The sequence below is a fragment of the Rhea americana genome, unplaced genomic scaffold, assembly GCF_003343005.1.
Source record: "Rhea americana isolate MKP2758 unplaced genomic scaffold, rheAme1 scaffold_6, whole genome shotgun sequence".
NCBI lineage: Eukaryota > Metazoa > Chordata > Aves > Rheiformes > Rheidae > Rhea > Rhea americana.
In genome coordinates, this window is record NW_028186756.1 from 1,546,559 (window position 1) to 1,561,032 (window position 14,474).

General features: G+C 38.2%; 2 protein-coding genes across 6 annotated transcripts in view; one reads left to right on the forward strand and one right to left on the reverse strand.

Annotated features, from left to right (window-relative positions):
- LOC146587332 (phosphatidylinositol-binding clathrin assembly protein-like) overlaps nt 1-14,435 on the reverse strand; it is a 30,065-nt gene extending 15,630 nt beyond the window's left edge. For 4 of the 5 annotated variants that reach the window (XM_085319661.1, XM_085319659.1, XM_085319657.1 and 1 more), the window contains exons 1-8: nt 14,036-14,204; nt 6,712-6,854; nt 3,443-3,518; nt 2,549-2,651; nt 2,281-2,374; nt 2,071-2,182; nt 787-893; nt 139-180 (exon numbers count right to left, since the gene is read on the reverse strand). In XM_085319661.1, coding sequence (XP_085175787.1) covers nt 139-180; nt 787-893; nt 2,071-2,182; nt 2,281-2,374; nt 2,549-2,651; nt 3,443-3,518; nt 6,712-6,854; nt 14,036-14,165 — 807 coding nt within the window. In that variant the 5' untranslated portion in view covers nt 14,166-14,204. Of the gene's footprint in view, nt 1-138; nt 181-786; nt 894-2,070; nt 2,183-2,280; nt 2,375-2,548; nt 2,652-3,442; nt 3,519-6,711; nt 6,855-14,035 lie in introns of all 5 variants that reach the window. The other variant, XM_085319660.1, reaches the window with a different exon arrangement.
- Nucleotides 1-14,474, forward strand: part of LOC146587330 (ras-related protein Rab-39B-like) — a 266,005-nt gene that overhangs the window by 38,700 nt on the left and 212,831 nt on the right. The gene's annotated exons all lie outside the window — the stretch shown is intronic.

A 14,474-nucleotide genomic window follows, 5' to 3' on the forward strand; every position in this document is an offset into this window, starting at 1 on the left:
AGGTGAGCAGATGCATTTCCCATATATAAATATATGGGAGAGAATACATCTTCAAGATGAATGTTGATTATGAYGCACACAAACCTTTAAGAACACAAAGGACAAATTGGGTTAAATCAGTATGAAATGTACACTGACCTGAGTAAGATCTGGAATGTCACCCTGATCAATTCCAACTTGCTGAGTTTACAAAAAAGGGGAGGGGGAAAAAATTACATTACTACATGCAGTGGCAACGAAAATAAAAACTGTGAGGTCTGAATGTTACATAGAGACTAAGATATTAAAAAGGGATATTTATAACCTTCTGAACTGGTATGAATTTAGCTAAGAACATGCCTTAGAAATCTAAAACACATTACATTGCATTGCATCTCAAAACAAAAACTTTCAGCTAACCTAATTTTTTCATGCAAAAAGGCTTACTGAAAGCATTCGAAATATCTACATTGCTTACTGGAAGTCCTCCCCTTTGAGCAACTACAGTAAAAGAGTACTGTAAAAATACTAACATCCAGTCCATTCATTTTGGACCACTCAAATTTATAGCACTTTACACAAAAATGTTTATTCTGTCTGACAAATGAAAAGGATGCCTTAGAATCTCCCTTTACAATAATGAGCATAAACAATGCTTAAAACATCTAGCTTCTAAAATGCTTATTTTGTATAGTAAAGTTAAGTAAACGGAGTAATGTTTGTGAAGTTACATGATTATGAATATGTATCACTGTACCAGAACAGATGCCTAAATGATACCCGCCGCATAGATGTTGATTTATTTACCTCTGCTACTTTGAGGAATTCTGACAATTTGGTCATTCTGGCTAGAAATTTTTTGTAAATATCCAGGCCTTCTTTGCACTGGTTCTTCTTCATATCAAAATATTTTTCTGAGGATGCAAATAAACTCTTGTAAGTTAACACCTCCCCTGGCAAAAAGCTGGCACAGAATTATAAATGCTAATTTGAGACAAGCTTCAGGGACAGAAGAGACAGAAACAACTCATTAAAGCTATGAATTTCAAAATGGATATGAATATCTGACATCTTTTGTAATAAAATCAGTCAAAAGAAAAATATTGCTTTTCTTATTTCAGTATACTAGAATACTATGCAAAGCTTTATTGAGCAAGGATATGAATCGCTTAATCACTTCAACTGTTTAATTAGGTATGAGGGTTTTTTTTGTTTTTTTTTTTTTTAAGGAACTCAGCTTATTAGCTGGCAATGAGGCAAATTATTTTATTGTTGGAAAATATTCCTGCTATATATTTACATTTTTAGACCCGTATCATTATGCTTTGGACAATATCCAAAAGACATCAGAACAACAACTAAGTGGTACACAAACTGAACTGACCTGAAAGATGCAGATACCATTCCTTTTAGCACTTTTTATGGTTTTGCTCTATATACTTGTTGGTATTTCACCAAGTCAAAATTAATAGACAGGAAAATAAACCGATCAGAAGACATTTTAATWCAGAAATTTGCTTGAATAGTCCTCATTATAAATCTTTGCTAAGAGCTTATTGGGGCTGGGRGGGTGGGAAGAGGGGAACCCAGACTCGATATATCATGTACTGTGCTCATTTAGATTCAGGAATTGGCTAAAAATAAATTAATAATGATATAAAGAAAGTATGGGAAGTCAGAAGCCAATCATGTTGTGACTATATTAAACATATAAAAAATAAGTAACGTTCCTGTCTATAATTGCACAGCGAACATTAGAGTTTAAGGAAACCAAACCAGGTACCTCACTAATACATTTACAGTTCAGTTGCCAAAGGTTATCCACTGTAAATTCATAGTGCTTCTGTTTTATTCTCAGTCTCTCTCTTGTCTCAATTTCTAGTTCAGACTGGTTCACATCACTTTTTTTTTTGATTAACTATAGGAGGTATGCTTAAGCTATGCTTGTTGTCACTGAGACTAATAAGGGCTTAATTTAATGGTAACGAATCTGAGACAACATATAAGGAAATTACCGTCAAACTGTCTACATTTTCTACTTCTCTCAACAGCTTCAACAAAAGCTCAAAAACTAAAAAGATTCATACATACCTAAGAGATTAATAACCCCCTCATTGTATGCTGCAAAAAGTCTAATGGAATCTTTAAAGAGGAGCATAAAGGCAGCATTAATGACACCATTTGTTAGTTCATTTGGATTTGCCTGTGTAAGAAAGCAATGAGAAAGTAAATTAGTATTAAATAACAAAGATCTCACTTCAAAATAAGCGTATTGCCTAACAATGAGCTTCATGCACTTACATCAAAATCAAGGAGTGCATCAAGCTGATTCTGTATGATCGGAAGGGTTTTCAGAAGCTTTTCAGCATTCATGGTTCTCATCACTCCATCTATCCTACAGAGTAGGAAACACAGGTTTACTTTTTACCAGAAAACTTCAACATATTGTTTCAGCAATGTTACACTATCTGCAGGGTCAGAATCAATACCAGTGCATGACAAGCTTAAGGGCAACTGGTATTTTCTCCCCACTCGAAAACCTTGATGAAAAAAGCAGTAATAGTCTTACCCTCTTTTCATTTTGGTGAAGTCAACTGCTACAAGTCTATATGAAAGTGCTTTTTCATTCAAGTATCTGCTATATCGTCTAATGAAGGTAGACATATCATAGCCTAAAAATTAAGCATTTGTAAGTTAAGACATTTTGAAGACGTACATTTTCAAATCTTTTCTCTAATACTRTTCTCTTATTTGTCCATTTCATATCAATCTGCATAAAAAGATTGCTCAGGCACAATGCTCTTTGCACTTTGAGATGGTGTTAACAGCTATATGCTTCCCAACTTGCTAAAACTAAAAGTAYTCATGACAGTTGTAAGAGAAACTGCCTTATAGCATATTAGGTAATTACCAAACAGCTCTTATTATATGTTCTAGAAATTGCACTGGAAATACATTCCTGATAAAGTGGTAGACTTCACTAACTTACCCGCAATACCTCAAAAAACACATAAACCTACTTTCCACCACTGACAAGTAACCAGAAGCCCTCTCAGAGATGTGAATGAGTTCTCATTATCTACACAGCACATTCAGTTACCATTCCTTGCACCTCAACAGTTTATATTCACTCCCGAAACACTAAAATGCAGTGGTAAAATAGATCAGTGTGCCAATATTCATCAGGTTTATTCTAGGCAGCTTAGGAGTTCACTTTTTAAATTTATAGCCCTATAAATGCACAATACATGTATTACAGGCAAACTTCCAGCACTCAGCTAGGTAACTCAGTGTCTCACTCTCCTCATTTCGTGCATTTATTAATATCTCTGGTGCCTCATGCAATAGAAACCATAATACTCTTTTATATGTAAAGTCATTTGTCTCTTAGCATGCAGTGACCCAGGTACTAAACACCRAGCAAAAATCAGTAGAGTTGTTTCCTTCAGTAAAAGATACTTACCCTGCATGGCACTTTTGTCCAGGTAGTTATTAAGATTGAACAACGTGTTTCGGGACGCAAGATACTGGATAAAGCGCTGTTAATGAAGAAAAAGTTGAGTATCATTTTTGTTCGAGAGTTAGAACATTTAAGCACAGTACGGAAAACTACATGTAACTGTTTCTAGTAACCACCGTTAATAGAAATTGGTTACAAGACAAAAAATAAACTGTAATGTAATGAGTTAAAATGCAGAACTGAGTATTTAGCAAAAATACAAATCTAGTTTAAATAAGACGACTTCACTGCCCATGAATGAAATACTAGTAATCCTAGAGAAAGCTGCTTAGGTTAACCTTGTAGTTTAGAAGAGACAAGCTAGAAAAAGAACAAAAATACCACCAAATTTATCCCAGCCCTCAAAGCGTGGCTGCTGCAGAAGATAGTGACAAGTTTAGTTACAAAGTTTAAAGAGTAATTAGTAACTATAATGCTTCTAGAACTGTGATGAATAAAAACACTAAAGTTGGTGTCATCAGTCTAGGATTACAATGCACTAGGCTGGTTAAACAACATTTAAGTTTTGACAAACAATAGCTGGCTCAGACATGGCAAGAGTAAGAGACCACAAATCCAGATAGCACAGTAGTTTTCAAAGTCTCTCTGTCACTCTTCCATACACATCATCTCCCATGATGTCAATTTCTATCCTTTTCATCCATCTTTACATATATATTTTAGTCCATAAAATAGCATTATGATCAGTACAGCACATGGGGCTTGTTACATCTTTGATCCCAGTCCCTCTGCTGCTATAGCAGGGAAGGTCCTATTATTACTTCAGTTTTCATGGTGGAATTTCAAGTGTCCGTCAGGTTTGGATTATAGCACGTTGCACAGAACTCATGCTTGTCCAGCCAGCCCCAGTACCAGGTCTGCTCTTTGGAAGTTGCAATGAGGGCTTCGCACAGTGACAGAAAAAATTCTCTTCTCACAAGCATGATTTAATCATAAGCAGTACTTTCACCTTCCCTAAAGTCCCTCTTCCCAGATAATTTCCCAACACATCATGTTCTACCTCATCACATAGGTAATTTCACATAGATTTTCAGCCTATAGTAAGAGAGAGTTCTGACAAGTCTACAATTAACAGCTTTACTGCCAATAGTTCTGGCACTGCATATTTGTTTTTTCATAAAGCATTTTATCTGGTCTTTGTACATCTTATTATTGCATTCAAAGAGACACAGAAGAACAGAAACAGTTGCAAAATGATCTGAACAGAACAGTGATATTCAGGAGGTATATATACAGATCTGAAATTCAGCTAGTATTCTGAATCATATTCTAGCAGGACCTAGGCTAACTATTATCCTCCAAATGCCAGTTCAAAATGTTAACTAGGCTACCATTTTGAAACACACTCTGAAGGAGTGTTCTACCATTATGCAGGGGACGCATAAAGAGATTGGCCTTTCTGAATACCACTTTTTGTTTACATAGTGATGTGCAGAACATTTGCTACATCTACTTCAAGAGTTTACATGAAATTTTTTGATGAAACATGTTATGAATTTACAGAAGTTTATTTCAGTACTTCATCATGGACTGTCAAATAACTCACCTAAAAAAAAAAAGAAAAGATCCTGATCATCAATGTTTTCAGATTTGTTACCAATCACAAGGTAGAACTTGAACAGAGAGGTCAAGAGAAGAACAATTTACCAAGCAGCAACGATTTTGATCAGTTAAAGGGAATTGTTTACTACTGCAATTGACACTCAAGGGAACTATCAAGGGTTGCTGTTGCAATCATGGGCTTACCACTAAACAGGATTTGCATTACACAAAGCAGAGACATGAAGAGGTTTGACCTCCTTCATCCAAAACTCAAGAAAGATAGTCATGCTGAACAAGAATCTGCAAGGCAGCAATTGCTCAGACATCATTCCAACCTTCTGCTCTATAACTTGCACTTAAAATAGAAGTTCAATTGATAATTTTTTTTTCTGCTAAAGAATAAAATACTTTCATATCTCACAAGTGAGCAGTACACTTAGGTTCCATCTTTCCACGTGAAATCACAGAAATAGCTGGAACACTATAGGAGTCCAGCAAACACAAATAAGTTTAAGCTTCAAATGCATCCATTCAAAATTGTGGAGCACTCTTGGCACAGGCAAAATCCAAATCTTTTTTCTATGAAAAAACGCCACAAGGGCGAATGGATACTCTAAGCTCCAAATTCTTTTTCTACGGTTAGGTTTGCTTTTGTTTCTTTCAAACCCCAATGGAGAGATATGAACCGTCTTTGAAGAAGAGACATCAAAATAGACATACTGTTTTACAGTATTCAATTTAGCCTTATTGTTATTCTGAGCACTTAATTTCACTTCTGAGCTACCCTCTAATTTCAGCCTATTGTCTTTCCTAACTACAACATAAGCATGTAAATAACAGAAGCGGAATGTGGAATACACTATGTTTTATGGACCATTTCATTAAGTTACTAGAAATTTGGAGAAGGGAAGCAACACTAACTTTTCAGAGCAGTTTAAGGGTGCGAAGCAGTACCACTGAGAGTTCATTCCAATATTATCAGTACCTACTATAAGTACTCAAAAGTTAAGAGAACAGATACATACAAGTTAAGAACTAAACTGCTACTTGAAGAGGAGAAAATTTAGTTTTTAAATATAAGACTGTGAAAAGGAGACTACAGTTCTAGTACCATGTGATTACATTTCTAAAACCACACTGACCATAACCACTGCTGAAATAGTTTAAACAAACTAAATACACTGGAAAACAGTTTCAGGTGAATGCTAATGGCAGAAACATATGACAACTTAGCCTAATGGACAAGGATTTTCAAGACCAAATATTCCAGTCATCCTATTCCTTCTCCTTCCAATAAATATTCTTATCTGTTAAATAGGTTGCCTGCACAGTTATGGAGTGCTAACAAGACATTTGCTGTGCTTTCGCTGATGAGCACTAGACCAATGAAGTAAAGCCCATCAGAAGTTTTTCACGTCTTCATTCCAGAAAGGCCAGTCTAGCACACCCTCATAACCCAATCCTGATACCTGCAGTCAAATTACAAACACTGAAATATTTCAGTATTGAAATAATCAAGCATTATTTCTTCTCTGGTGAAGTACTTTACAGGCAATGGCAGGGGAGGGGGAAAATGACACATTAAAAAAACTGAGGTACACATTTCATAGATTGACTAAGACAATTTCTTAAAACATTGTCAGAGACGCCTTAACAAAGCTATGCCTTACCTCATTTCCATACATCATGAGGTGGTGTGTTGTAATTAGAGCTTTGAACACTACAACCCAGCTACTGTTTGCAGTTCTCTCAAAAAGTGTGTCTGCCAACTGTGGAACATTCACATTCATTTCATTTGTGCACTGTATCAGATCTAAATTAAAGAAAAAGGTCAAAGCATTACAATGAGAGATATACTCAAAGAGGATAATCATGTTATTTTGTGTTTGCACATGAAGGATTCATACCAGAAGTGTTAGCTCAATTATTCCTTTAACAAAGAACTGAAATTATTTTACATTCTGTGCTTAAATTCACTGCATTTTACTGATAGAGCATGAACTTCAAAAGCATTCCAACAATTTTACAGAGTCCCAAYACATCATCAGTAAATAAACCGCTCCAGCAGAAACTCTAGCCCCAAATTACAGTCTGAAAGCCAATATAGATAATCTTGGTGTCCAGCTTCCTGAAGCCACTCAATCTAACCRAAACTGAAAAGCAGAGAAGAGAGGAAAAGCTGAGACGCTTGTATAACTTAAGATCAACAGGTAGCAAGTATCCTACAACCAGGATCTAAGCCTGAGTACTGACATACATGCACTAAAGCGAGATACTGCAAACCTCTGCTAAGCCTCTTTTCTATGAGACTTAAGAGACAGAATCTGAGTCCACACTGCTTTCCACTTAGCTAAACTGACATAATCATGAATCTAAGTGTTTTGTTATGGACCATAGCAGGTCTTTAGCTTCTGCATAAAAACTCTGTGTAAAGACCAATTATAACTCAATAATAAAATATTAGCTTGTGAGGCCACAGACAGGCCTTCAAGCCTCTACCTCAATATTTATTGGCATAAACCTAGGTGAGGCTCCAGCAGAYACGTGGGAACAAAACCTGCCTGAGAACAGTAGCTAAATCACTTGCTGAGAAGAGAGCAAAAAAGTAAATCCAGAACTGTTCTAAAYCCCTCAAGACATGCCCTACGACTAGGCATTTACTCTCTCTCTGAACTAAATATGGCTCAGATATGATCAAAGTACACCTTAGTGACTGGGCAATAGTTGCAAAASAAACACCTACTTTGAAAAGCTTCCTTTGCGATCTGATATTTAAGTCAATTTTCTGAGCAGCCTGTTGGCTGCAGAGCAGCACCACCACATATGTGGGGGGATTTTTTTGTATAAGTACTTGAAGAAGGATATCTGCCTAGGAATATGAGTGACAACTGGATCCCGAGATGTCAGCATCACCAAAACGACCAATTCAGCTACCTAATGAGCTATTTACCTCATTAGGCATGAGTAGAAAAAAAAGACCACATTATCATAAGCAATTTAAACATAAAGATTATATATTGACAGTTCAGGACAGAATGCCTTATAGAAATACCGCACTTAACATTTGTATCTATTCTGCTGCACAAAACACATTATCATAGAATCAGTAAGGTTGGAAGGGACCTCTGGAGATCATCTAGTCCAACCCCCCTGCTCAGCAGGGTCACCTAGAGCATGTTAGACAGGGTTGTGTCCAGGCGGGCCTTGAATCTCTCCAGAGAAGGAGACTCCATAGCGTCTCTGAGCAACCTGTTCCAGGGCTCCGTCACTCTCACAGKGAAGAAATTTCCCCTCGTGTTCAAGCGTTTCCCTAAATCCAGTCAATTTATAAACAAGTATTATAAAGACATTACTGTCAGAATTAGCTCAATATTTTTCATTTAACTGAAGACTCAAACCAGTAAAGAAATGTTACAGAATTGTTACAAGTCATAAAGCAGTTCTCAACTTACCCCCCCCCCCCAAAGAAAAACACTACACTGAGCGGTACCTATAACATTACTACTCTTAGAAATTACATTGGTCTGTTGAGGCCAAAGACCACCACACAGATAGCCTATTGAACGTAGTGTTTTTACGCATACAATATCCTTTTCTTCCACATGACCACTGGGCAAGTCAAGAAGATATTCAACTTTAAGAGTGCTTTTTTTAAAATAGYAAATGAAATTGGAAGGAAGATTCAGATTAAAAACAACCAACCTTCTGCTTTGAGAGAGCAAAACAGTAGCCAAACTAATTTAACTCATATTTTGCTAAAACATCTTATGGAGAGAGTTCAGTCTTCTCATGCTCCCTCAGCTAAGGTCTGCCAATAGAGGTTCCAGTAAATGCTAAAAGGATGCTGAACACCTAGGAGATGTCTGACATATCTGACACCGAAATGTGTTCTTAGTGTTGCCCAGCCATGATCATTTGTGATAGAAACTCTATTGTTAGCAACTATATGAAATGTTGTAACTAATCACCTCTAAGTCCTACCTCAATTAAAAGTAGAGCAAACAAAAACACACACAATTTTGGCTCATATTGCCCCCCTACTGGCTTATACTACAAAAAAGTCATTCAGATGTCAGTCTTCAAACTGCTAACTGCTCCCTCATGTGGTACTCAGAAGATGCCTTCTGCCATGTGCCAGTGACAAAGTGGAGGCTGACAGAACTGGTGCCTTGAAGAAGTTCATACATTATCCTTACCACCGAAATGTGGTTCCATCTGACTGATGAGTACAATTCCAGTAGTTCTGTAACAGTGCTAGCAAGGTTTTCCAGCACAAACTTCTTTCTTGTGTAAGGTTGGGGTCTGGCTATTTTAGCAAGTATGAAAAAGATGGTATTTCTGCTCAGAGCCTAATTCAAGCTCTGCTTCGGGTTAGAGGACCTCAGTGAGGTGCAAGTTCCACATAGTTCAGGTAATCAAGACACATACTGGCTCCCCTCTGAGGTCAACTTGCATAGAGTGCACTTATCACTTAATACCACTGAGATCTGTGGTTCCAGATCCTCCCTGAATGCAGTAGCAAAAATCATGGTTAGCCCATACAGGCACATCTGCTCAGGGAAAAGAAATGTCCCTGAAATACTACTACTTAAAAAAAAAAAAACTCAGTGCATTTTATAGGCTAACTTGTCCTTCATAAAAGCGTATTGTAAAAAATCTAAAGAGACTCTAATAAGGCTACTTGAATAGAATTTTTAATAGTAACAGTTCTATTTAAAGCCAGCATCATACTGGAATTATAGTATTCAAGATATGCAAAAAATACACCTATCATCTCGCTAATATGCTTCTTTAAAATCTGCAACTGGACTATCTACAAAGAAACAGTAGTACGGATTTGTAAAAGCTGGAAGCAGAAGAGGAAACAACTTTTACCACCATGTATCTTGAAGTATAACTGAACACATACACACCTGAGAGACTGACAGCTGAACAGCTATAGTATGGATTAGCTTGAAAAAGATATTGGCAGCAAAGAATGGAATGAAATGCATAGGGCAAGTGATGTTGATTTTCTTATCAGAGTACTTCTGTAAACACTTCACAACTCAAAGCACTTTGCCAGCTACCTAGAGGAATTATTTCAACTGCAAGTGAAACTGCACTGCTATTTCTASAACGGAATTCGGAAACTTGTTAACACTACGCAGCAAAATCACACAGCTTTAAGTCAGAGGAGTACTGCAGAGGAACTCAAACAGCCTGGCAGAACTGTGGAAATATTGCTGCCTAAAAGAGTACTCAGAACTTCTCTTCCACAGCTCGTCTGAAACACTGGCACATCAGCTATGAAGCCAGACAGCTCTCCAGAGAAAAGCACGCATAAATCCAGATAAAAAAAAGAACAAAATAAAAAACCACCCTGTTCTTTGGAAAGTTCTCAACCAATCACTGACAAAATTGATATACTTTTCAACTTCTAAATATCAGGAGTTATTGCTTTCTTCATTCAAGAATACATCTTTTTAAGAGAACTGCAAAGGCATCAGTTAAAAGAACCATAATTGTTTAATACTCCTGTATTTCTTCCATTTTGTCACAGAACTGAAACTGCTATTAAGACAGGTAGATGCAAGAACTCTAACAGTAATTACCTTAATCCCAGCAGTCTGTAGAAAATGACATTTTCTTACTTGAAAGTTGTACTGCACACTGAAGTTAAAGAGAAGAATCATACACACAAGTTTTCTCAATGCAGTCTCAGGAATGTAGTGATTCTTGTTGGAGGGTTAATTAAGAGATAGTACCTGACTGATACAAACATTATGTCCACATGCTCTTACATGGCAGATTTGACAGAAATCTTAAGTCATTTATGAGCTAAATCTGTACCATCTTACAGAGTTATATTTACTAGAAGCAAGGTAATTCAGCTATCCTATTCTCCTTGCTAAACAAGGATACAAGATGGCTCATAAAGCTTTTTCAAAAGCTTTAAGTAATTGCTAAATAAAAGAACACTTATAGATTCCAACAACATTAGCTCTATTTTTTTCTTGATTCAAGTCGTATTTCCTCAATTACTGTACTGAAAAGCTTTACTGTTTAATGAAGAGCTTCAAATTAAAGAGAACTTCCTTATTGCCCCTAGATGAGTCTAAGGGCATTTGTTTATGCTGTTTCCCAACTTGCCTATCTCTAAAAACCACACTGCATCTGAATGCACTGAACAGTCATGAGCTCTAGCTGCCAAGAGTACAAAGGGGCAGACATACAAGAACATACCAAAAATATGACAGTCAAATTGACATTACTGGCAAAAATTTAAATCCACAACGATTTGGCAGAGACCTGATCTTTCACCCACACAGAGAATGAAGCCTGATTTTGTTACATAACACAACTTTACAGTACCCGAATTACCACTTTTGCCAGGATTTCCAAAGCCTATATATGCAGCATAGTAGTTTTAGGTTTTAATGAGCAATGTTAGCTACTTTCCCTCCCATTCACTTCTTAACTGGGCTGTACACAAATTAAACAGGAGATGCTTGCTCTTCTTTATTACTGTGTTCATATAGAAGTTCAGAAAAAAAAGTTTTAATAAATTTTGGTCTACATAAGTCTAGTCTGATAATTACCAGCTTTGCCACAGCTTTAATTTGTTCATTTTTATTATAGCTTTTCAGCAGTTAGCCAAGAATATATATATGATATATATCAATCACCAAAAGAAGCATCTAGCCTCATTCTACTGCAACCCAAAATTAAGAGGCAGAAAGGAATTAAGAGAAGAACTTCAAGCAGTCCACTAAGGAAAAGAGAATCACAGCTGTATAAAATTTTATTTTATCCTAGAATATTACAAAATATTACAGAAATAGATTTGTTAATTTATTTAGGACACTGAACTACTTGATAAAAAGCATTCACATTCCTTAATTTCTTTTTTTTTTTGGGGGGGGGGGGGCAGGTGTTATTTGCTCTTTAGGAAAGTGTTACTATATTACCAAGAAGTTAGTAGCCAGGCAAACTTCTGGACTCTGGAATACTGGTTTACACAGTGCACATGTAGTGTCTTCCCCATTAATACCCATATTGTGATTTGAAGCTTTCCTTAAAGCTAAGAAAATATGGCAGACGGGGGATTTTCAAAACTCATCTGGATTGAGTGCACTGACTGAATGCAACTGCAGCAACTCTCAAAAACATGTTCTTGGTCAAGTTTTTTGTTGAGAAGCAATTACAAGTAATACCAGATGGTGCAGCATTTTTAATGATACACGCATGTGGGGACCAAGGTGCAAGTTGAAGGAGTAGATCCAAGTTATGCTTTAATTTATATTTTACTTAACTTAGAAAACATGTTCCCTGTATCTCTGAAAATATACTGGGTTATTGTTTTTAGAGATTACAGTGTTTAAACTAGTATCATACCTGCTCGCATTTAATACAAGCAAGTTTTGCGTGCAGGTGTACAAATAAAAATTAGTAAGTGCCAAACAYTTCAATCTAGCTATTTCAGCAGATGTTTTAGGAAGTCTGGATATGCTCAATGAACATTTTCTAGTGTTCACTGGGATCTTTTTAAGCCTAGAGCTATTTATAGTACACATTTCACACCCTCTTTTCTCTCACCTCATCAAAATGTTGCTCCATTTCAGATAAGTAATTACAATAACATGCTTTTTATTTGTCTTGGACAAAAGTCAGAGAGAGCGAATTATACAAAAACACAGAACTCATTCAGTACAGGAGGTCCTTCAGGACACTGGCAGGTCTAAACAGAGGTTTGTACCAAGAGATATCCAACAGAATTTGATAGCCACAATTCAATCTCCATTTATGTTACTCTCAAATTACACTGAGAATTTTTCCATTTTTTTCCATTTTCTTATTTTGTAAGGTTATATTAGGTGAGACTATTTTAAGAGCATTTTTCAAAGAGTACACTACTTGAAAGCTTCAGAAACTTCTAAGCTATTGAGCAAGATATCACCACATTCTGGCTTCCTGTTATTTTACCATTTCTGGACTTACCTCATTAAGTTGCTCTGCCACAGACAGAAAATAACACAAGATAAACTAACGGTGCAACAAAAGCAGTATCTTAAAGGTGAAAGAACAGTCAAGGGTAAGTTACCCAGTCCTAAGGCTTTTAATATCAWTACAGTAGCTGCAGTATTTACTACTGTAGCTGGTTTCCAGTCATTCAGATCAACAGTAAATGAAATGTGTATTTGCTTGTTTTTAATTTTTAACTTTTTGATTCATCTCAAAGGCTCTCATACAAGACGTTTGTATTAGCATCAGTGCGCCAAACTGTCCTCAGACAACTTAACTCAGCATGCCTATTCCTAGAAATTAAAACAGCAGACTCTCAGGCACCATCAGCTTGAAAGAGTGCTGCACAGCCACCAGCCAGCTCCCTTGACTTTGAAGAAGCCAACATACAGTTTCATGTTGTACTTCCTTCCTCACCCTAACCAACACACACACACACACACACTACCTTTACTTTTAATGGACAGCGATAGGGTGTATCTCACAACACGGAAGTTTTGAGGGATTCAAAGCACTTCTGAGCAGTCGAACGATACCAACGGTAACTTCAGCTATTAGTCAGTTATTAAAAACTGACACAAAGCAACAGTACTGACACCGGGTAACTTTGCAGGTAGCCCATTTATATTTTTTCACATATAGAAAGGAGTTTAAGTATACTGGCAGCAACCTACTCCCATTTTGGAGAGACGTGTTGCTCTACTTCTCCCCTTCCTTCACCTCAAACGTTTTATAGAAGGTGTAAGACAGAAAGCCGTGACATTTCGGAAATGTCAAGTACGGCTGGACCCGCCGCACAGACAGCAGAGCGCTCAGAACCGAAACCCGTCGCTCACAACAATAAAACCACAGCGCTTAATCCACCTTTGCCCCAGGTGCAGGATTAACGCGCACTAGGCTATGTGGCGCGCTCCGCCAAGGAGCGCTTCCCGCGAAGAGGCGCTCACACGGCTGCGCAGGCCGCACCTCGCCGCCCCGGCCCCTACTCACAGTCCAGGTGCTTCTTCTTGGGGCCCATCACCTCGTGGGTCGTGGCCTTGCAGACGGTCTTCGAGACAGCCGAGCCGGTCACGCTGTGCTGCGCCGCCGTGATGCGGTCCGTGATGGACTGCCCCGACATCTTCCGCCGCCGCGGCGCCGCGCTGCCCGCCGGCCGGGCTCCCCCGGGCGGCAGCGGCGGCGGCAGCAGCAGCGGAGCCCTGGGCGGGCGCCGCCTCAGCCTGGCTCCGTTCGCCCCCGCCGCCGCGAGGCTCGGCCCCGGCACCCCCGCGCCGCTCCCTGGCCGCGAAGCGGCTCCCGCCGGCGCGGTCAGCCCCACTCTGCCTCCGTCCCCCGGCGCCGCCGCTCCGGCTTTTCCTTTCACATTTCCACTCTCAGACAAAATGGCGGCGGCGCCGCGGCGGCGTCAGGTGACCGCGCTGCCGCCCCG